This window comes from Perognathus longimembris, chromosome 19 (assembly GCF_023159225.1).
Source record: "Perognathus longimembris pacificus isolate PPM17 chromosome 19, ASM2315922v1, whole genome shotgun sequence".
In the NCBI taxonomy this organism is placed as follows: domain Eukaryota; kingdom Metazoa; phylum Chordata; class Mammalia; order Rodentia; family Heteromyidae; genus Perognathus; species Perognathus longimembris.
The window spans coordinates 20081125-20104781 of NC_063179.1; the positions used below are offsets into that span (position 1 = coordinate 20081125).

Consider the following 23657-nt stretch of genomic DNA (forward strand, 5'->3'; position numbering starts at 1 on the left):
CTCTCAACATTAATGGACTTAATTCTCCAATCAAACGAGATAGGCTCATAAGTTGGATAAAAAATCAAGACCCATCTTTCTGCTGCCTCCAAGAGACTCATCTATCCAGAAAAAGTAATCATCTTCTAAAAGTGAAAGGCTAGAATCAAATCTATCAAGCAAATGGCCCCCATAAGCAGGCCGGAGTTGCAATCCTAGTATCAGACAAAATTGACTTCAAATTAAAAAAGGTAAGAAGAGACAAAGAAGGTTACTACATACTAATAAAGGGATCTCTCCTACAGGAAGATATAACCATCCTAAATATCTACACAAAAATACAGGAGCACCCAACTTCATCAAACAAACACTACTGACTATAAAAACACTCATAGACCCAAACACATTGATAGTTGGGGACTTTAACACTCCACTATCACCTCTGGACAGATCAACACGCCAAAAACTGAACAAAGAAACCACAGAACTAAACAATTGCATAGTCCAACTAGACTTAATCGACATCTTGAGAATATCCACCCTGCAACAACAAGATACACATTCTTCTTAGCGGCACATGGAACATTCTCCAAAATAGATCACACCTTAGGGCACAAAGAAAATCTGTACAGATTCAAAAGTATCAAAACCATTCCCTGCATTCTCTCAGACCACAATGGAATAAAATTAGAGCTTAACTCAAACAGCCACCACAGAAAATCCTACAATTCATGGAGACTAAACAACACACTGCTGAACCATCAGTGGGTCATTGAAGAAATTAAAACGGAAATTCAAATGTTTATGGAATTCAACCAAGATGAGGACACAAAGTACCAGCTCCTTTGGGACACAGCAACGGCAGGACTCAGAGGAAAATTTATATCTCTGAGTGCATATACCAACAAACTGGAGAAACAGCAAGTCAATAATTTAAAGAAGCACCTTAATTTCCTTGAAAGACAACAACAAGCCAAACCCCAAGTCAATAGACGGAAGCAAATAATTAAAATCAAATCAGAATTAAATCAATTAGAGACGAAAAAAACCATCGAAAGAATCAACAAAACAGAGTTGTTCTTTGAAAAAATCAACAAGATAGACAGACCCCTGGCAAACCTGACCAAAAAACGAAGTTCAGCACACCCAAATAAACAAGATCAGAGATGAAACAGGTAACATCACCACAGACATAACCGAAATTCAGAAAATAATAAGGGACTATTTTGCAAACCTTTATGCCAACAAATTCGAGAACTTGGAAGAAATGGATGATTTCCTAGAAAAAATTCATATCCCCAAACTCAACCATGAAGATTTAAACCTTCTAAACAGACCCATATCCAATATTGAAATAGAAATGGCAATAAATTATCTCCCATCCAAGAAAAGCCCAGGTCCAGACGGATTCACTGCAGAATTCTACAAGGCCTTCAAAACAGAACTCACACCAATATTTCTCAAACTCTTCAATGAAATTGAAAGAGAACGTTCACTACCAGACACATTCTATGAAGCCAGTATAACCCTCATCCCAAAACCAGGCAGAGACTCATCACAGAAAGAGGACTATAGACCGATTTCCCTGATGAACATAGACGCAAAAATTCTCAACAAGGGCTGGGGATATAGCCTAGTGGCAAGAGTGCCTGCCTCGGATACACAAGGCCCTAGGTTCGATTCCCCAGCACCACATATACAGAAAATGGCCAGAAGCGGCGCTGTGGCTCAAGTGGCAGAGTGCTAGCCTTGAGCGGGAAGAAGCCAGGGACGGTGCTCAGGCCCTGAGTCCAAGGCCCAGGACTGGCCAAAAAAAAAAAAAAATTCTCAACAAAATTCTGGCCAATCGACTTCAACAGGTCATCAAAAACATCATACACCACGATCAAGCTAGAGTCATGCCAGGGATGCAAAGTTGGTTTAATATACGCAAGTCAATTAATGTAATCCACCACATCAACCGGAGCAAGCTAAAGAACCACATGTTTTTATCTCTGGATGTGGAAAAAGTGTTCGATAAAATCCAGCACCCATTTATGCTAAAAGCCCTGGAAAAACTGGGATTCCAGGGAACATTCCTGAATATAATCAAGGCAGTTTATTACAAACCAACAGCACGCATAACTCTAAATGGTGAAAAACTAAACCCATTCCCTTTAAAATCAGGGACAAGGCAGGGATGTCCACTCTGCTCTTCAACATAGTACTAGAATTCATAGACAGACCAAATAGGCAAAAAGAAAATATAAAGGGTATCCAAATAGGAAAAGAGGAAGTTAAACTTTCTCTCTTCGCCAATGACATGATCCTATACCTAAAGAATCCCATAAACTCTACCCCCAAGCTACTAGAGCTGATCCAAAACTTTGGCAAAGTTACAGGATATAAAATAAACCCTCAAAAATCAATGGCCTTTCTCTATGCTAATGACCTGAAGATCGAGGCTGAAATCAGGAAAGCAACTCCTTTTGCAATAGCCCCCCAAAAACCATAAAATACCTAGGAATAACCTTAACCAAAGAAGTGAAAGACCGCTTTGATGAGAACTTTAAAAGCTTAAAAAACAAAATTAACTCAGAACTAAGGAAATGAAAAACCCTCCTATGCTCTTGTATTGGGAGGATTAATATAATCAAAATGGCAATATTGCCAAAGGCAATCTACAAATTCAATGCAAAACCCATTACTATTCCAACACCATTTTTTAGTGAAATAGAAGAAGCAATCCAGAAATTCATATGGAACAATAAAAGACCTAGCATAGCAAAAACAATCCTAAGCAGAAAGAACAGTGCTGGAGGAATTACAATACCCAACTTCAAGCTGTATTATAAAGCTATAGTAATAAAAACAGCTTGTTATTGGCACTGGAACAGGCCTGAAGACCAATGGAACAGAATTGAAGACCCAAAAATGAACCCACAGAACTATGCCTACTTAATCTTTGATAAAGGAGCTAAAACAATAGTTTGGAAGAAAGATGGCCTCTTTAACAAATGGTGCTGGCAAAACTGGTTCAAGACATACAACAAACTAAAACTAGATCCTTACATATCACCCTGCACCAAAATCAATTCCAAATGGATCAAAGACGTAGAAATCAAAACAGACACCCTGAAAACACTAAAGGAAGGAGTAGGAGAAACACTTGGGCTCCTTGGCGCAGGACAGAACTTCCTTAACAAAGACCCAGAAAGGCTACAAATCAAAGAAAGGTTGGACAAATGGGACTGCATCAAACTGCAGAGCTTCTGCATGGCGAAGGACATAGCTCGCAAGATAAACAGCAAGTCCACAGACTGGAAGAAGATCTGTACCGGCCATACGATGGACAAAGGCCTCATATCTAAAATATATGCAGAACTAAAAAAATTATTTTCCTCCAAAACAAAACTGCAAAGAACCAATAGCCACCTAATCAAGTGGGCTAAAGATTTAAAAAGAGACTTCTCTGATGAGGAAATGAGAATGGCCAAGAGACATATGAAAAAGTGCTCTACATCACTGGCCATAAAAGAAATGCAAATCAAAACAACATTGAGATTCTATCTCACCCCAATAAGAATGTCCTATATCAAGAAAACTAACAATAACAATTGTTGGAGGGGATGTGGCCAAAAGGGAACCCTACTTCATTGTTGATGGGAATGTAAACTGGTTCAGCCACTCTGGCAAGCAGTATGGAGATTCCTCAGAAGGCTAAATATAGAACTCCCCTATGACCCAGCAGCCCCACTTTTGGGTATCTATCCAAAAGACCACAAACAAAATCACACTAAAGCCACCAGCACAACAATGTTCATCGCAGCACAATTTGTCAGAGCTAGAATCTGGAACCAACCCAGATGCCCCTCAGTAGATGAATGGATCAGGAAAATGTGGCACATATACACAATGGAATTTTATGCCTCTATCAGGAAGAATGACATTGCCCCATTTGTAAGGAAATGGAAGGACTTGGAAAAAATTATACTAAGTGAAGTGAGCCAGACCCAAAGAAACATGGACTCTATGGTCTCCCTTATTGGGAATAATTAGTACAGGTTTAGGCAAGTCACAGCAGAGGACCACAAGAGCCCAACAGCTATACCCTTATGAACACATAAGATGATACTAAGTGAAAAGAACTCCATGTTATGTAAACGATTGTTATATCACAGTTGTATCTACTTTCAACGTCCCATGTGTATCTGTAGCGTCTATTATTGAGGATGTTCTTGTATCACCTTCCTGTGGTTGTACCTACACTATCTCTGTAATCGTATCTGAGTATATTGGAAACCGTGTATACTGGTATTAGAAGTAGGAAATTGAAAGGGAATACCAAAATTGAGAGACACATGGTAACAAAAGACAAACAACTACAAAAGCAATACTTGCAAAACTGTTTGGTGCAAGTGAACTGAACACCTCGTGGGGGGAAAGGGAAAGGGGGAGGAGGGGGGGGTATGAGTGACGAGTTAACAAACAGTACAAGAAATGTATCCAATGCCTAACGTATGAAACTGTAACCTCTCTGTGCATCAGTTTGTTAATAAAAATTAAAAAAAATAAATGAAGCTAATAAAAATGAACTCAAGATATGTAACAAAAAAAGAAGAGATATTGATCAAGATGCATCGTACTCATAAACTGAACATAATCCTTTAATATAAGTATTTAAAGTCAATAAAACTAAATAAAAACGAGAGTGCAGACTATATGACTGGGAATGAGTTAACTTTCTATTTCCTATGCTCTATCATTGAACTGTCCTCTGTGTTGTCTCTCTCTCTCTGTCTCTCTCTCTCTGTCTCTCTCTCTCTCCTCCCCCTCTCTCTCAGTTTGAGTTTTATTTTTTGTGCCAGGACCAAAGCTTGAACTCAGGACCTCATGCTGTCACTTAGCTTTCATGCTCATGGCTGCCCTGCCACTTGAGCCATGCCTCCAGTCTGGCATTTTGCTCTCTAATTGAAGATGGAGTCGCTCAGACTTTTCTATCTGTGATGACTTTGAACCTAAATCCTCCAGGTCTCAGTCAGTATTGAGAATTGCTAAGCTTATAGGCATTAGCCACAGGCACCCAGGTCTATCCTTTCATTTATCCAACCATCCATTCCTCTGCCATCTATCTTCTTACACATACTCTAGCGTATATCTATCTATCCATCCACGCTCTTTCTCATACATATCTCTTAAGACCACACAAAGCATCTTGCATCCATATATTCATATTATGACCAAAACAGTGACTTTGATTCAGCGAACCAAGCAAATTACCTTCCATGAAAAGATTCTTGTAAAAGGAATTCAGTAACCTTATGGTATTCTCTTTGATTGTCTTCATGTGGAACCCAACTAAGAACCTTGTACAATTTTCTCTCTTTTATTAAACCTAAAAAATAGTAATTGGTTTAAAAATTAAGTGTATCATAAATGATGAATCAACACTACTATGACTGCAACAAGATCATTTATTCCACTAATTTTACATCTATAGAAAAGTTTTTTAAGTTCTTTCTTTGTCTTGTTTCACTTTTCCATTCAATTGTTAATCTGATTATATTTATTAAAACTTTACAATGTCTCCAGGACTGCCATTCAATTTAAAGCCATGGAAAATCCCACTTCAGTTTTTATTTAATGGCATAGTATTTACTTTTACTTTGCAGATGAGGAAACAGACCTCCCTATAGAATACAATACTTAGCTTTTCCACAATGAGTAGAAAGGAAAAGAATGAGAGCTTTTACTCATTAAATCCTCCTTTCAAGAACTATCTTTTACTTATAGTTTCATTTAGAAATTGGCAAAACATTACATGTGAGCACCAAAAATTTTTGCTTCTTTCAATATCTCTGAAATTACATAATTTCTAAAACTATAAATTATTTAGTGGTTACAAAAATAAATGTGACGAACATACAGAAATAACACCAAAAGTTAATTAATAGACATTAGGATGGTACAATAAACTAAGATGGGAGTCAGGTAAGCAAAAATAACCTAGTCATGGAATTTTCCTACATCCAAGTTCCACTGCAAAAGAAAAAAGAATAGTCCATTTCCACCTGAGAAATATCCAAAGATTTGGTGAGATTAAAAGAAACTCTGGAATATCAACAAGTGAGGCATGTGATAAAATGGCTGATCTATGGTTCCACCAACTTATGTATAGATTTGTTGTACTTGGTGTGTTAAAATATTTTGAGCCTATAGGTTTCAACCATTTACCAAGATCATTGGGGAACATCATATTGAGACAAATATACCGTACTGCTCTGAAATCAGATGATTAGGCAGATATAAATTAAACTCTATGGAAAAGATATTTGTGAATGATATTGATTTCAACTAGTAGACAAACACAAGTGCTTTGAAGATATCTGAACAATATAAGAACAAAGTTAGACCTGACGTTTAACATTGGGATTTTAAGATTTGTCAGACATTTTGTCATCAAACTAATTTAATTTTCCATTATTTCCCAAAGTTTTTGGAAAACTCAAGCTCAAAAACACATAACTTACCCTGTTCACTGCTTTTTTTTTCTTTTATTATCAAGTGAAGTACAGAAAGGTTACATTCTCATATGTAAGGCAGGTAGATTTCTTATCCAACTTGTTACCTCCTCCCTCATTTTTCACCCTCCTCCCCCCTCCCCACTGTTTTTTTTTTTTATTTTGAGACCTTGTGTCTTATATATCCATCTTATTTGGGGAAGGAAAGATTAATCACACAAAATGGTGAGACAAAGGACAAAGTGTGACCAATGCAACAGTGATACTCACAAGACACTATGTTGGAAATGAACTCTCCAGCTTGGGAAAAAAGGGAAGTGGAGGGGAGGGAAAGGGGAAGAAAATGAGAGATGAGGTAACATTGACAAAATGTACTCTTTGCTTACGTAACTGTAAACCATCTGTATACTACCCTTACAATAAAATAAAATAAAATTTTAAGTGAAAAAAAATAGAAGCAACTTTTCTTCCCCAGTCATGGGGCTTGAGCTCTGGGCCTGACCACTGTCCTTGAGCTCTTCAGCTCAGGGGGAGTGCTCTACCACTTTGAGTCACAGCATCACTACCAGTTTTCTGGGAGTTAATTTGAGGTAAGAGTTTCACAGACTTTCCTACCCAGGCTGGCTTTGCACCACAGTTCTCAGATCTCAGCCTTCTGAGTAACTAGGATTACAGGTGTAAGCCACCAGCACCCAGCTGAAACACACAACTTAAAATCCTAGAATAATCCAATTAAATTGCCTCTGTGTCCTTATCTTTCAAGAGAGATCAATCATCTATATATTAGTTATAGTACATTAGATTCATTATCAATTAACAGCTATTGACATAAATATGTCTAAGTTAATATGAATAATTTCTTCAAGAACATGACGCCCTCTGGTGTTAGAGTACAAATAGTAGAAACTAGCATGTGATAGAAAGCATAGTGATCCTTACATTAAGGTGGCTGAACAATTCTGGTCAATTCAAATTTCAGTTACATTGCAGAGCAAAATTTCTCAAAATAGTGTATGAAATAAAATGACTCTCAAGGATGGGAGTGTCTCATTCAGTTTTATGTTGGCATAACAAAATACCTCAAATTGGGTAGAACAGTTATTTAAGGTTTTTAAGGTTCACAATTCAAGGTTTGACAACTGTTGGTAAGCTTTGCATGGTAAGCTGGGTAGCTGTGCCTCAAAGTGGTAGATGGAAGCATATTAGCAGAAAACATACAAGAGTGAGAGGTTACATGGTAAAAGAAAGAAGAGACCAGGCAAGAGCCAGGCTCACTCTTTTATAACAACCTACTCTCGTAGGAGGGGAAGGTGGGGTGCTAAATGATTTCCTGTGAAAACTACACTATTCCTACCAAGAGTGTCAGAGGTGGAATTTTCTAATGGAGAATCAACCAGAATTATTTCTGAGGTCATTCTCTGGTAATATATGCATTGCTGATAATGAGTCTATTGTTTTAGAGTAAGTGTAGTGCCCAGGGAACATTGAAGCACACACTAAAAAGAAGTCAAAATCATGGCAGGAAATGGAATACACCATGTGAAGCATGTATTAATGAGCCTAGTAGGTTTTCCAGCTTGTAACACACACACACACACACACACACACACACACACACACACACATTGATTCATCCCTTAGTATAACTAAGTTCAAAAATGATTTTTATTAAGCAGCTGTGCATAAAGGTACAGTGTTCAATAATATTAACTAAATTTTTAAAGATACAAAAAATGTTATCATTTGCTTTCTGAGGTAGAACAATATAGTAATTACTTTAAAAGAAGATACCTTTGTTCAAATGAATATCATAAAGAAGACTGATCACCTGATGACCATGCTCTTGAAGAATTTCAGACACTCGATCCATCAGTAGATAATGGCTTCCCCTAGGTATAAAACACAATCACATTTTTGTGACAGTAAGAATAAGTGTTGTGATGATGATGTAGGCAGGTTGGTGGCGAGAAGGAATAGAAACAGAGGCGAGGACATGTGGAAACAAGAAAGCTGTGTGGCGTACAGGTGGAGACAAACCCAGTCCTTGTATCTCCCTTTGGGATAACACCCAACAGCACATACAGCCAGAGCCTTGCAGTATGTCAGTTCTTCAGCAAATACCTTTGGATCCTGAAGACCTCTGAGTGAGTGAGGTGAGCTTCTCTGCACTTTGATCCTAGAAGTTTATCATTATGTCAGACACATTTTTTTAACTGATGTTTATGGAGAAATTATGTCCAAAAAAAAACCTGTAATGGTGGTTTAAAAAAATGATGTTGAATGGTTGTGGGTGACATTTTGAAGTTTTCTAATGGACAATTGGTCAGAATTATTTCTAAGCTCATTCTCTGGAACTATATGCATTGTTGGTAATGCATTTTTTAAAATGAGTCCTATAAACGGCCCTGGGAACAGGGCTTTGAGCCCAAGTCCTTTAGTTTCAGATGACTTTAGCATGAAGTCTCCCTTTTTGCAAACCTGAGTTTTAGAACTGTTCAATTAATTAACTAAGCACAAATATGAAGGCAGAAGAAGTCTAGGAGATGAGCAAAGTTTACTCGATACCTAAAAGTTGGGACATTACTTGTTTCTGATCAATTCTGGGACTCCAAGGAAATAGAAGGGTGACCCTGTGAGAGGCACTAGTTTTATTCAATCACTGTTCTGCTAAGCCATGCTGCATTCGGGGCATCAGTCATGAGTCTATGAATGTCATCAGAAGAGAAAGTCAGCTAAAGTAAGCAGAAATGGCAATCATCTGAAGTTAGAAGTTATTTGTGGGTAAGAAAAGCACCATGATAATTAAATTGGAGTAGTCTGTGGGGGGAGAGAAATGGACACCCATACTGCTGTAATAATGAAGGACATTAATGTGTAGTAATGCATTAATGTGTAGTTCCTGTTCACATTTTACTCAGCGTTAGAACTTGGTACCAGGGCTGGGAATATGGCCGAGGGTCAAAAGTGCTTGCCTTGTATACATGAAGTCCTGGGTTCGATTTCTCAGCACCACATATATAGAGAAGGCCAGAAGTGGCGCTGTGGCTCAAGTTCACAGAGTGCTAGCCTTGAGCAAAAAGAAGTCAGGGTCAGTGGTCAGGCCCTGAGTTCAAGCCTCAGGACTGGCAAAAAAAAAAAAAAATAGTATAAAGAACTTGGTACCAGGGGTGGAGGGTGGGGGGGTTGGGGGAGGATACCCAGAGGGCACGTTTATGGCAGGTATTAATGAGCAACAATGCACTGACCTAGAGTAATGATGAGAATTCCAGCACTGTACCCACTATTTCAGCTACTGTCTCCTGAAATAGAAAGGGGAGAAGCACCAAATGCGTTCAAGGAATGTTGTCCTTTCACTCATTATTTTGTTCAGGCTGAGAAAGCACAGATAGTAAATGGAGGCAGATTATTTTTAGCAGCGCATTTGGTTTTTGTTTGTAATCCTCACAGGATTCCAGGTTTTAAAAAATGTGTGTAAATTCTTTTTTTAAAAATAACTTATTCTTGTTTTTTATTTTTTCTTCTTTATTGTCAAAGTGAGACTTTAGAGAAGTATGGTGTGATCATGCAAAAGGCAGCTCCAGTATTAACCCCTTGTCTCCCTCTCAGAACAGGGGAAGAGAAATCTGATGTATACACTATCGTTCGTTCTCTCAAGCACTCCACCCCACAGATCTGTCTTTCTAACTGGGGTAAGGGAGAGCCCTGTCATTCCCGAAGGTGTGAAGAAGTGGCTTAACCAAGCTTCTCCCAATGCTCATTCTGAAATCTTGATCAATATTTAGCTTCCCTGTTCTATTCCACCTGAACCCAACTGAAGGTAATGATAATGGTCACACAAAAAAAAACTCCAAAATTAACATCACTATGAGTCTTGCAAAAACTTACTGAACCTTCAACTAAATAAAAATTGAAAGCCTAGGGCTCGGGATTGACTGAAATGCTCACTTTCTACTGGAAGCAAATGTACATCCCTGGGAAATTAAGGGTGAGCCTCAGTGATAGGGGTTTTTACTCCAGAACTAGAGATAAACCTCTGTGACCAGCCTTGTTTATTGGAGAATAGTTCAGAGCATTTAGACGAAAAAGGCAGAAAAAAAGGAAGGTCTTATTTTCTACAGAATGAACTCTATCCACTTTTGCCTTAGAATCACTTCTGAACCCAACAGTGCTTGTTCTATCTGCCCCATTTGTGATTATTTCCCTATTTGCCGAAGCCCAGAAGCACAGCAATCCCAGGCATTCAAGTTGCTGAATTTTCCAGGCCAAAACTTACCCAATATGTTAATTGTCATAATTTTAGCTGATTCCAAGAGCAAGATTCCAGGAAGAAAGAAGGCCAGTAGATTGAGCATCCTCAGCCCAGCCATGTTCACTCTGGTAGATGCCACAGATCAGACACAGTTGCTGAACACATGAACCCTAAAGGGCTGTAAGGAATTCTGCTCACTTCCGCATGAACTGATCTGGCTGGGAATTTGAAGAGCATGAGAGTACATCCTGCCTACCTTCTCTTTTCTCTGCCCAATGGCCTTCTGCTCCTTCTCCCTTGGTCCTTGCCCACTGGATGTTTTACCTTCCCCCTTCCTAAGCAAAGTCATTGGAGAAAAAACCATGGAAAACTAATTATTCACCCTGCTTTGTCTGTACACTCTCTTACTGTTCACCTAGAGAAAAAAAAAACCAGGAATTTAGAGAACTTAGAAATTATTTACAGATTTTTGAAGAATAAAAGGGATAGTTCATTGGAAATAATTGAACCTAGATCTCTTTTGGAATTCTTTCCTCAATCTATGAGATGCCACCTCCTGTGTTGTAATGTCTTTATGACTATAGTTCTTAGTCCTTACTACTATTGCCCTGGGTACCAGTTAAAAATCCCCAATTATGTTCGCACATTTATGATCTCAGAAACTAATGCAAAAGAAAACAGCTACTATTGTTTAGCACCTCTTTATAAGATACTAATTCATCAAATTCTGCTAAGTCCATGTCTTACCTGAAGCCTTTAACCTCTAAGGTTAAGGCCATACTCTGAGTGAACGTCATAAAACACAAGTGGGGGTTTGCCACAGTCTATCCAACCCTAAACTCAGGATGGCTGGGAGCAATGTGATCTATAACTTGTATTCTCTTCTCAAACCTAAATGTTTCAGGAAAGTTTTCCAATATAGCTTTAATCGCTTCCATATGAGCATAAGTATTGTGCATCATACGTCAACAAGTCCTTTGATAAACCTGAATTTAGGCTTTAGTTTCGTGTGTGTGTGTGTGTGTGTGTGTGTGCCTGATCTGGACTTGAACTCAGGGTCTGAGCACCTTCAGGGTTATCATTCTACTTAAGCCACAGCTCCTTTGCCAGTTTTTCTGGTAATCAATTGGAGATGAGTTGCATAAACTTTGTAGCCTATACTGGATTCAAACTGTGATCCTTGGACATGAGCCACCGGTGCCCAGAAAGGATTTCACATTCCTAAATAGTGTACATACTTTATAGTCAGGCAACTGTGAAGAAAGTAGGGAAAAGAAGGGGAAAAAAAGAAAAGGAGATAAGGGGCTGGCTATACCAGTGTTCACATATCTTCAATCTATCTATTCTTTATTTTCCTAGTGTATTATTATTATTATGGTTAGTTTTAGGTGTCATATGGTAAAGCATTATCTCTTTTTTTTTTTGCCAGTCCTGGGCCTTGGACTCAGGGCCTGAGCACTGTCCCTGGCTTCCTTTTGCTCAAGGCTAGCACTCTGCCACTTGAGCCACAGTGCCACTTCTGGTTGTTTTCTATATATGTGGTGCTGGGGAATTGAACCCAAGGCTTCATGTATACGAGGCAAGCACTCTTGCCACTAGGCCATATTCCCAGCCCAAGCATTATCTCTTGTGAGTATGTTTCCAAAGAGAATAGTGCTTCAATTGGTGGAATCAGGAAGAAAAGTTCATCCTTGTCCAAAGTGTTTGGCTACCATACAATACGCTGAGGGCACAACTAGAACAGAAAAAAGGCTAACATTGACCAGCATGTATGTATTCATAAACTGCTTTGCTAAGGAGCAACTCGTTTGTATAACTACTTAAAGATTCTTTTTAACAAAGGCAACAGAGAAGTGAATTCCTGCCTTCTCTCTCTGGAACTGAGATACCCACTTTCCCCTCCCCTAAGACATTTAAATACCTTTTTTATAGTCTTTAAATTCTGGGGGATTATGTAGTAACCCCTAGGTGCTCTGACCATCTGCATTGGACTAAGCCATGTTGCCAACTCCCATGCTTCTGCAGATGGCATAAGGTGCAAGTTACTCTCAAACATTCTTTCATCTCTCTCTATTTCTCTCTCAACACAGGTATAATTATATGATACATGTAATTACTTTTGGCAATACACATAATTACATAATGATTTGTCTCCTAACTCTAAACTTGCTTATTTACCCAGTGATTATACTTGAAGTTCATCAGATGTCCATCTTATCTTCAGCTGAAAATAGAATCAAATACTACAAACAAAATATCTGCAAATCTGAATATTTCCACCCTCATTAGGATGTCAGATAGCTAACCAAAATAAGAGAAGCAAATGTGTCTTAGGTTCCTGCCACATGCTCCAAAGAAAAGGACTGGAATGGGAGATAGAGGGCCAAGGATCAAGCATGCTAAATAATTAGGTATGGTGGTTTAACTGATTTTTTTATTACACTTGGCTCAAAGAAATTTCAGTGCTAATCATATAAAGATGTGGATCCGTTTCTGCTAATTTTGGAATGTGTTACAGTGTAACTGTAATATTTAAAAGGAGACTTAGAGATGTATCTCCAACATTGGCAGAAGTTTTATGATACCTAGAGTTTCTATCAAACTACTTTGTACAAACAGAGTGGAAAACTGAGGAATTATCAAATATAGAAAGGAGAGAAATTGGGCTAGGAATATGGCCTAGTGGTAAAGTGCTTGCCTCGTATACATGAAGCCCTCGGTTCGATTCCTCAGCACCACATATACAGAAAATGGTCAAAGTGGCACTGTGGCTAAAGTGCTAGAGTGCTAGCCTTGAGCAAAGGAAGCCAGGGACAGTGCTCAGGCCATGAGTTCAAGCCCCAGGACTGGCAACAAAAACAAAAATAAAACAAAGAAAAAGGAGAGAAATTAGGTGAGGATTTAATAAGTATTAAAGCAGTTCTACATCTATCATGGTTGAAATTCCTTTAAGAAATTGAGAAACACTCCTAATAGCATCTTGACAATGAAGATTACCACACTGTGAATATATAATATCTACAAATATTATTTCCAATATATATTTATGACTTGACATGAAAGTTTATAGAAGAAATTAAGGCACAAATGATATTGTTTAGTTGATTCTTTGTATGTCTTTCTCTTTATTGCATTGATTTCTGCTCTAATATTTATTGTCTCTCTTCATTTGCTAATCAATTTTTTTATCTAAGAGCTTGAAGAATATATCATGAGACTATTTGAGATCTCTCCTCTAGATTTATATGCTCATACCCCCACAGCCTTTCCACTATAAAGCTGCATATTTACTACACTTCCTCAAGGCTGTTGAAACCACTTTCTATATCTCAATATAGCAATAAAAAGTTCAACAATATATTCTATCCATTGCCCATTGCAAAAGTCTCCTAATCCCAATATATCTTCATCTTGATCTTTAAAGTATAAAAATAACATCTAACTAGCTAATCCTATAATTTTTTTTGTAGTATTCTTCAACTGTTCCACCCATTATGTGTAAAAAAAAAAAAAAAAAAAAAAAAGACCTTAATCATAGCCAAATTTCCCCAGCATTACCATGAGGATATTGTAGGGGGTACTTTCTCCCCAAGTGGAGCACACTAGGACAGTCATTCAATATATATGATGGGCACATTCCTAAAATCCATATATACATGGAGCTCACAAAGGATGTGAGTTTGCGCCATCACAAAGCAGAAGGCAGGGAAGTCATTTAAATGAAATTTCTAGAAATAATTGCTTGTTCAGTTTAATGACACTCCATCACTATTGACAGCCTACTTTCAGAATGACAACCTGAAGGAATTCCTAGACTACATTCCCAACAAATTATGAAAATTTGAGAGAAAGGGCAAGGGAAAGAAAGGAGAAGAAAAAGAAGGGGAAGAGGAGAGAGAAACAGACAGAGTCTAGAAGTATGTCTAAGGTATCCAGCAACAAAGTTAAAAAGAATTCAAACATCCAGAATTTCACAGAAAGCATCTATCTCACTTTTTTTCTCCCAAACTAGGGGCAGATTCAGAATCAGGGACATAGGCTGATAAAATTCAAAGTATGTAAAGTGAAAATATAATGCAAAGACATCTTTTGTCTTCAATCTCAGTTCCTATGCCATAGGCTTAAGATATTTTTCACACGTCGACAGGAGACCAGAAGGCAGAGCATTTCACAAACACTTCTATAATAGTTGTATGTGCGAACGTGGCAAAGCTGTAGGACAAAGCTATTTAATCAAACACCAATAGAAGGTATTGATAGGAGAGTGCTTATGGTCACCATCTATAAAGAATTTAAATAAAACTGTTGCAATAATTCAGTTGCCTAGTACAGGCATTTAAGATGCTCCTTTCAATCATTTCAAATATCTGAAACTGACATACCCAAGAGGGAAAATGAAATGCTTCAAGAAGATATTACAGTTCATGTTTGAGACTTTCCAGTTGTCTTGCTTGCCCTAATAAAATTGAACTTTCTAGCACCCCAAATCATAAGAACCAAATCTTACAAACACACATTAGTATCATTTGTGTGTCAATGTGTGAGAATGTGTGTGTCTATGTGTTTCTTATCCCTTTAGTTCACCTGTGGAACATCAAATTAGGTCTGAGTTTCCATTTTATGACTGGTTATATTTTAATCCATTAAAATTCTCTCCAGTGTTAATCAGAGTAACTTAGTGAAGACATGTAAAAATTACCATTGAGCACTGCTAAGAAAATGCTTAGAGGAGACACTCTGGAATACTTTAATCAACTAATGAATAGAACGATGACAGCTGGTTGCTCCTAACTTAACAGAGAATATGACGAACCAAAAGGATGAGACAATAGTTTCAATGACCTAAAAACTTTTTTATATTCTCCGAAGAAAGTACTCATCACTGCAGCTGCAGGACTCATGTATCTGAAAAAGAAAACTCAGATTCCTCCATAGAGTAACTGAATTATAATAAAATCGACCTCTTTAGTTTTTTGCCTCTCCACATAAATTGTATAAGAAGAATTTTATGTCCATAAAACAACTTACTAGGATTTTGAACTATACTGTAGTCTATCTATAGGTGAAGTTAGTAAGAAGCCACATTTTGAAAATATTGAGCATCCCTGTCCACAAATATGGATTACCTCTCTACTTAGTAGATTTCTTTCTTCAGAGCTTTGTTGTTCTCACATGATGCTCATATATAGTTAGGCTGGCTAGAGTTCTATCCCTCTCATTGGCCTTTTCAAAGAGTAAGAGTGCAGTTTTTTTTTTTTTTTTTTTTTTTTTTTTTTTTTTTTTGCCAGTCCTGGGGCTTGGACTCAGGGGCCTGAGCACTGTCCCTGGCTTCTTTTTGCTCAAGGCTAGCACTCTGCCACTTGAGCCACAGCGCCACTTCTGGCCACTTTCTGTATATGTGGTGCTGGGGAATCGAACCCAGGGCCTCAAGTTTATGAGGCAGGCACTCTTGCCACTAGGCCATATCCCCAGCCCCTAGAGTGCAGTTTTGTTTGCTTTTTTTTCTACTATTTTACCATTTTAAATTACATTGGATTCTACTCACATTTTTATTATTACTTTTTTTTAATTATAAACACAAGACAAAGAACTATGAAATAAAAAATATGTGTTTAAGTATTTATTTTAAAACACCTCTTATATAAAGTTTGGTAAATTTGAAAGGAAGATGTCTATTTTAAAGAACTGTATCTCAGAGAAAGTAAAAGGCATAAATAATTAGCAAAATTCATTGTAGCTTATAAAATGTAGTTTATTTTATGCAAAGTTACATAATTTCCTTTATTTTAACAACTACTCACATAAACACTTCAAAAAATTCATTACATCACAATAAGTTATGCTAGTACAAAGAAACTACCAGTCAATTTAGTTTGTCAAAATCAAACAGAGAGAACATTATTCATAGATAAGACCAAAGATGCTACCTCATCTAGCATTTTGCAGCTTTTTCCAAACATTTGTTGTAAATGTAATGAGAATCTGCACAGAAAAATGATCAAATCCACAATACACTGATAAAATAGGAAACCTCTGTCATTACATATGAGATAGTAAGAAGTGAGCAAAGATAAATTTGGCATCATGCATCAAAAATGAGCATAGTTGACAGTTTGAAAACTTTGGATGCACATCTGAAGATTTACCTTCGATTTTTCTAGTCAACTGAATTAGATGAAGGCAAAATAACAAGCACTTTATAAATGCAACACAGAAATTAGGCTTTTGGTATACTTTGCTTGGATACTGGTAGTTATAAAAAGATAGTGAAGAGATGTAGGCATATTTCAAGCTCACACTGGAGTACTTACTAAACTTAAGAATATTGTCCCTAAGGAAATAGGTCTGGTCAGATGTTATATAAGATGTTTAAACTGGAGAAAGATGGCGCCGACAGAATAGGGAGGCACTCCGACTCACTCCAACTGAATAGCGAGCTGGGAACTCCAACACCCAACACCCCATCAAGAACCCAGCAAAACCAGCAGTCAGAAGCAGTGGGGAAACGCAGGAAAACAAAAAGGAGCAAAAAAGAAGAACCAAATACCTACACGGAGCCGGAGAATCTCTGGGGCACCTTCCCCCACCAGCCGACCCTGGCCCAAACAGGGCCAGGCTGGGAAAGAGGAACCTGGCGATCGGCAGACAGGCTGCCAGGAGCGCAGAATTCATATAGCAGGAGACCCCAGTCCACACCGGGTTCGGACAAGGGAACCCAGCGCTGCAAAAAGAGGGAACCGGGGAAGCCACCACGACACTTCGCCAACCCCTGAAGGGCCAATGGCTGCACGGGACACACACACAAAGCAGCAACTGTGGGTCCCCCATTACCACCTCCCCCAACGGGAGACCAGCTATCAGAGACCCAAGCCCGATAAAGAAGCTAGATCCCCCCCTCCCCCTCCCCACCCCGAGGGAACAAAGAACCCCCAAATCAGGCGGGGAGCCCCCATCAGGCGCTGGGAAGTCAGTTTAGCAGGGAAAGGGCGGAGCAGCCCCAAAGCCCCACAGGTTCCTGAACTGGCAGAACCGGCCCCGCCCCCTTCCCAACAGGGGCCGGGGGATGGCCAGCAGGGCAAGCCCCACCCGAGGCGCCTGGACCGCGCAGACTCTTACAACTAAAATCACAGGCGCTGGTGGCCAATACCAGCCCAGCAGGGTCAACTGGGCCTGAACATGTCCCCCCCTTGCAGCGGAGGTGAGGTCTGAGGGTGCCAAGCCACACCCAGACAGTCGATCCCACTGGACCCCAACGGACTCGCAGGAGTGCGCAAGCACAACCCAACAACCCCGGGGCTCGCTCTGGGAGGCATATCCCGCTAAAGTACCTGTTGTAGTGGACACACAGCGCACAGGAGGGCGGGGCACCCGGCGACAGCGCCCACTCTGGTAGGCGTACCCTGCACTGGTGGGCGGGGCCACAGCGGCAGCACCTGCTGTCGTACAAACGTCTACACAGAAGGGAGGGAAGAGCTACAAACCAAACCTGAGAAGCCATCCACAGATTTCCAGATGCGCAAATCACAAAGAAACATAACTCAGTTCATCAAAGGGCAAGCCAACTCGCCAGCTCCAAAAAGCAGCATGACTGAAGAGGAGATGGAGACTAAAAAAGCAAATGAGGCCATGTTAACAGGAATGAACGATAGCGTCAGAAATGAAATCAGAAAACAATTCCAGGAGTTTAGAGCAGAAATCTGGAAGGACACCCAGGAAGCCAAGAAAGAAATGGAAGCAAAAATGGATACAATGCAAGCCGCCTTTAAAGAAAATCTCCACATTCTGAGAATTGAAATGCATGAAAAAATAGATTTAAAATACAACTCTTTAAAGGAAGAAATTTCCACGATCAGAGCTGATATGACAACCATAAATAGCTCTCTGACATCCATAAACTCCGCAATTGAAACCATAACACAAAGAGTTGACCATATAGAATCCAGAATCTCTTGCCTGGACGATGAAGCAGCTGACAACAACCAGAAAATGACCACACTCCAAGAAAAGGTGAAGCTTCAGGGAAGACTAATCCAGGAACTAATGGACAAAGACAAGAGACATAATCTGCGCATAATTGGAATAGAAGAAGGAGCCGAATACCAGAACAGAGGGCTTAATCATGTTCTCAATAAAGTTATTGCAGAAAACTTCCCCAGTCTCACAGGGGACCCCATCCAGGTAACCGAAGCCTATAGGACACCTGGCAGGCCAGACCCCAGGAAAGCCACCCCAAGGCACATAATATTCAAGACTACAGACCTCAATAATAAAGAGCAAATTCTGAATTCAGCCAAAGCGAAGAAGGAAACTTTTTTCAATGGGAAGAGGATTCGAATAACATCCGACTTATCCACACAAACTTACCAAACTCAAAGTGAGTGGAAGAACACCATCCAAGTACTTCAGAATAACAATTTACAACCTCGGATCAAATATCCAGCAAAATTGGAGTTCACATTCGAAGGGAGAACCAGATCTTTCCACACCAAAGAGGAGTTGAAGGAGTATGTGAATAAAAAACCAGCCCTACAGCGAATTCTAAGAGGGGAGCCCCACCCAACAGAGACCGTACAAGACACACAGACAGAAACAGAAAGAAACTACAATAGCCAAAGCCCAACAGAAAGAACAGCTCACTAAAGACAAGAAAAAAAAGAGAGAGGAAAAAACAGCCCAACAAGAAAATGGAAGGAGCAAAAACACTCTTATCCTTGATCTCTTTAAATATAAATGGTTTAAACTCTCCGATGAAGAGGAGCAGAGTGGCAGAATGGATTCGCAAACAAAAAGTTGACATCTGCTGTCTACAAGAGACCCACCTTACAGCAAGGGACAAAAACAGGCTTCGAATGAAAGGATGGAGCAAGATCTACCAAGCAAATGCACCCACCAAAACGGCAGGTGTAGCCATTCTGATCTCAGACAAGCTGGACTTCTCATTAAAGTCCACTCAAAAAGACAAAGAAGGACACTACATATTAATACAAGGAAAAATCCAGAATCAAGAAATCACGGTGATAAATGTATACTCACCGAACAAAAGAGGCCCTACATATGTCAAGCAAATTCTCACAGAATTACAGAGCAAGATAGACGCAAACACAATCATAGTGGGTGACTTTAATACTCCTCTCTCTCCAAGAGACAGATCCAACACCCAGAGGATTAGTAAGGGAGCTGAGGACCTAAATAACACCATTTCCCAAATGGATCTAACAGACCTATATAGAACTTTTCACCCTACAGAGACCCAATACACCTTCTTTTCAGCAGCCCATGGATCATATTCCAAAATAGACGACATCATAGCCCACACAAAGAACCTCAGCAAATACAAAAGTATTGACATCATCCCATGTATTATATCTGATCACAGTGGATTAAAGGTAACCCTCAACAACAAAGGAAACCACAGACACTATACACACTCTTGGAGGCTAAAACCCACGCTGCTATCCAACACTTGGGCCACAGACCAAATTAAAGATGAAATCAACGAATTAATTCATAAGCCACAATGACAAAGAAAACACATCACAAAGAAACCTATGGGACACAGCTAAGGCAGTACTGAGGGGCAAGATCATTGCACTCAGCACCCACATTAAAAGAATGGAAGCAGAACAGGTGAATGCCCTCACGATGAAACTAAAACAACTGGAGAAACAAGAAATGACAGAATCTAAAACGACTAGGAGGGGAGAGATCACAAAGATTAAAGAAGAGATAAATCTGATTGAAAATAGAAAGACCATTCAACAAATAAATAAGACTAAAAGCTGGTTCTTTGAGAAAATAAACAAAATTGACAGACCCCTTGCAAGACTTACAAAAAAGAAGAGAAGAGACTCATATACGTAAAATCAGGGACTCCACCGGAAAAATTACAACAAGTACACACGATATTCAAACAATCATAAGGAGCTATTTCCAAAACCTCTACTCAGCAAAAAAAAATAATTTTACAGAAATGGATCAAATCTTAGAGAAGCACAAACTGAACCAAGAAGAAATAAATCAACTAAATAAACCAATAACTTACAGTGAGATACAGGAGGCAATCAAGAACCTCCCTACTAAGAAAAGCCCAGGCCCACATGCATTCACCAAAGAATTCTACAAAACCTTTAGTGAGGAGCTAATACCAATACTCCTCAAACTCTTCCGTGAAATAGAAACAGAGGGAGAAATCCCAAACTCATTCTACGAAGCTAATATCATACTCATTCCCAAACTAGGCAAAGATCCAACAAATAAAGAGAACTACAGACCAATATCACTAACGAACACAGACACAAAGATCCTCAATAAAATATTAGCTAACAGGATCCAGAAACTGATCAAGAAAATCATACATCATGATCAAGTAGGCTTCATCCCTCAGTCACAAGGATGGTTCAACATCTGTAAATCAATCAACGTAATTCACCACATAAACAGATCTAAAATTAAGAATTACATTGTTATCTCAGTCGATGCCCAAAAAGCCTTTGACAAAATACAACATCCATACTTATTAAAAGCTTTGGAGAGAACAGGAATAGATGGAACATTACTCCAAACAATAAAAGCCATATACAACAGACCAACTGCTAATATCATATTAAATGGAGAGAAAATTAAATCATTCCCCCTAAACTCAGGAACAAGACAAGAATGCCCACTCTCCCCACTTCTTTTCAACATAGTGCTGGAATCCCTAGCCATAGCAATAAGGCAAGAGGAGGACATCAAAGGGATCCACATCGGCAAGGAAGAAATCAAGTTATCCCTATTCGCAGATGACATGATCTTATATCTGAAGGACCCAAAAAACTCACTACCCAAACTCCTACACCTAATAAACCAATTTGGCAAAGTAGCAGGATACAAAATCAATCCACAAAAACCAGCAGCTTTTCTGTACACCAGCAATAGACAAACAGAAAAGGAAATTATGGAAACAATTCCATTTACAGTAGCCAAAAAAAGAATAAAGTACCAAGGGATCAACTTAACCAAGGATGTGACGGACCTATTCAATGAAAACTACAAAAATCTAATAAGGGAAATCAAAGAAGACACAAGGAGATGGAAAGACCTCCCATGCTCATGTGTAGGCAGAGTCAATATACTGAAAATGGCCATATTGTCCAAATTGTTATACAAATTCAATGCAATACCGGCAAAATCCCAGCCATATTCTTCACTGAAATAGAGAAACCAATCCATAAATTCATATGGAACAGCAAAAAACCTAGAATAGCCAAAGCAATTCTAGGCAAAAAAAATAGTGCAGGAGGTATCACAATAACAGACTTCAAGCTCTACTACAAGGCCATCATAACAAAAACAGCATGGTATTGGTATAAAAACAGATCGGAAGACCAGTGGATTAGAATTGAAGACCCAGAAATAAAACCGCACTCTTACAGCCAACTGATATTCAACAAAGGAGCTAAAGACATACAATGGAATAAACATAGCCTCTTCAACTACTGGTGCTGGGAGAACTGGGCAGCCATATGCAGAAAAGACCCAAGCCTATCACCATGCACCAAGATCAACTCAAAATGGATCAAGGACCTCAACATCAGACCTGAATCCTTGAAACTACTGAAGGACAGAGTAGGAAAGACACTAGAACTTATAGGCACAGGAAGGAACTTCCTGAATAGAGTCCCAGGGGCACAACAAATAGGGGAAAGACTCAACAAATGGGACTACTACAAATTAAAAAGTTTCTGCACAGCTAAGGTCATAGCCACCAAAATAGAAAGACAGCCAACGATATGGGAAAGGATATTTACCAGCACAACAACAGACAAAGGCCTGATATCAGTCATCTACAGAGAACTCAAAAAACTAAGCCCCTCCAAGCCCAATAAACCTATTAGGAAATGGGCAAAAGAGCTAAAGAGAGACTTCACAAGAGAAGATATAAAAATGGCAAAGAAACACATGAGGAAATGCTCAACATCCCTGCTAGTAAAGGAAATGCAAATAAAAACAACCCTGAGATACCACCTCACCCCAGTTAGAATGGCCAATACTCTGAACTCAGGAAACAACAAATGCTGGAGGGGCTGTGGGGAAAGAGGAACCCTTCTCCATTGTTGGTGAGAGTGCAAATTAGTACAACCACTTTGGAAAAGAGTATGGAGGTTTCTCAAAAAGCTCAATATAGACCTACCCTATGACCCAGCCATACCACTCCTAGGCATCTATCCTAAACAGCAAAACCCAAGATATCAAAAAGACATTTGTACTTCCATGTTTATTGCGGCACAATTCACAATAGCCAAAATATGGAAAAAACCCAGATGCCCCTCCACAGACGAATAGATCAAAAAAATATGGTACTTATACACAATGGAATACTACATAGCGATTAGGAATGGTGAAATATTGTTATTCGCAGGGAAATGGTCAGAACTCGAACAAGTAATGTTGAGTGAGACAAGCCTAGAACACAGAAAACAAAGGGGCATGATCTCCCTGATATATGACTGTTAACAAAGGGAGACAGAGAGACAGTAGAGACCAAGTCTGTGAATACTGTATATGTTCTTGATACATTGTATATTGCATGTATGTCTACCTGACCTAGACAAGGGATAGAAAAACAGGTCGTAACATATTACAAGAAATGTACACACTGCCCTATTAGGTAACTGCACCCTCTTTGCATAACACCTTGTAAAAAAAATTATGTTCAATTAATAAAAAAAAGATGTTTAAACTATTTAAGAGCAACACAATTAATTAATTATGAAAACATTTATAAAAATTAAATATCAGGACATAATATCACTAATAGAGCTCTTTTGTATTTTTGCCAATCCAGGGACTTGAACTCAGGGCCTGAGAACTGTCCTTGAACTTTTATTGCTCAAGGCTAGCATTCTACCACTTGAGCCACAGAGCCATTTCCTGCTTTTTCTGTATAT

At 39.0% G+C, this 23657-nt stretch overlaps 1 protein-coding gene across 3 annotated transcripts in view; it reads right to left on the reverse strand.

Annotated features, from left to right (window-relative positions):
- Ugt3a1 (UDP glycosyltransferase family 3 member A1) overlaps positions 1–23657 on the reverse strand; it is a 51019-nt gene that overhangs the window by 12057 nt on the left and 15305 nt on the right. For 2 of the 3 annotated variants that reach the window (XM_048368506.1, XM_048368504.1), the window contains exon 2: positions 5239–5353. In XM_048368506.1, coding sequence (XP_048224463.1) covers positions 5239–5353 — 115 coding nt within the window. Of the gene's footprint in view, positions 1–5238; positions 5354–8270; positions 8496–23657 lie in introns of those variants that run through there. The other variant, XM_048368505.1, reaches the window with a different exon arrangement.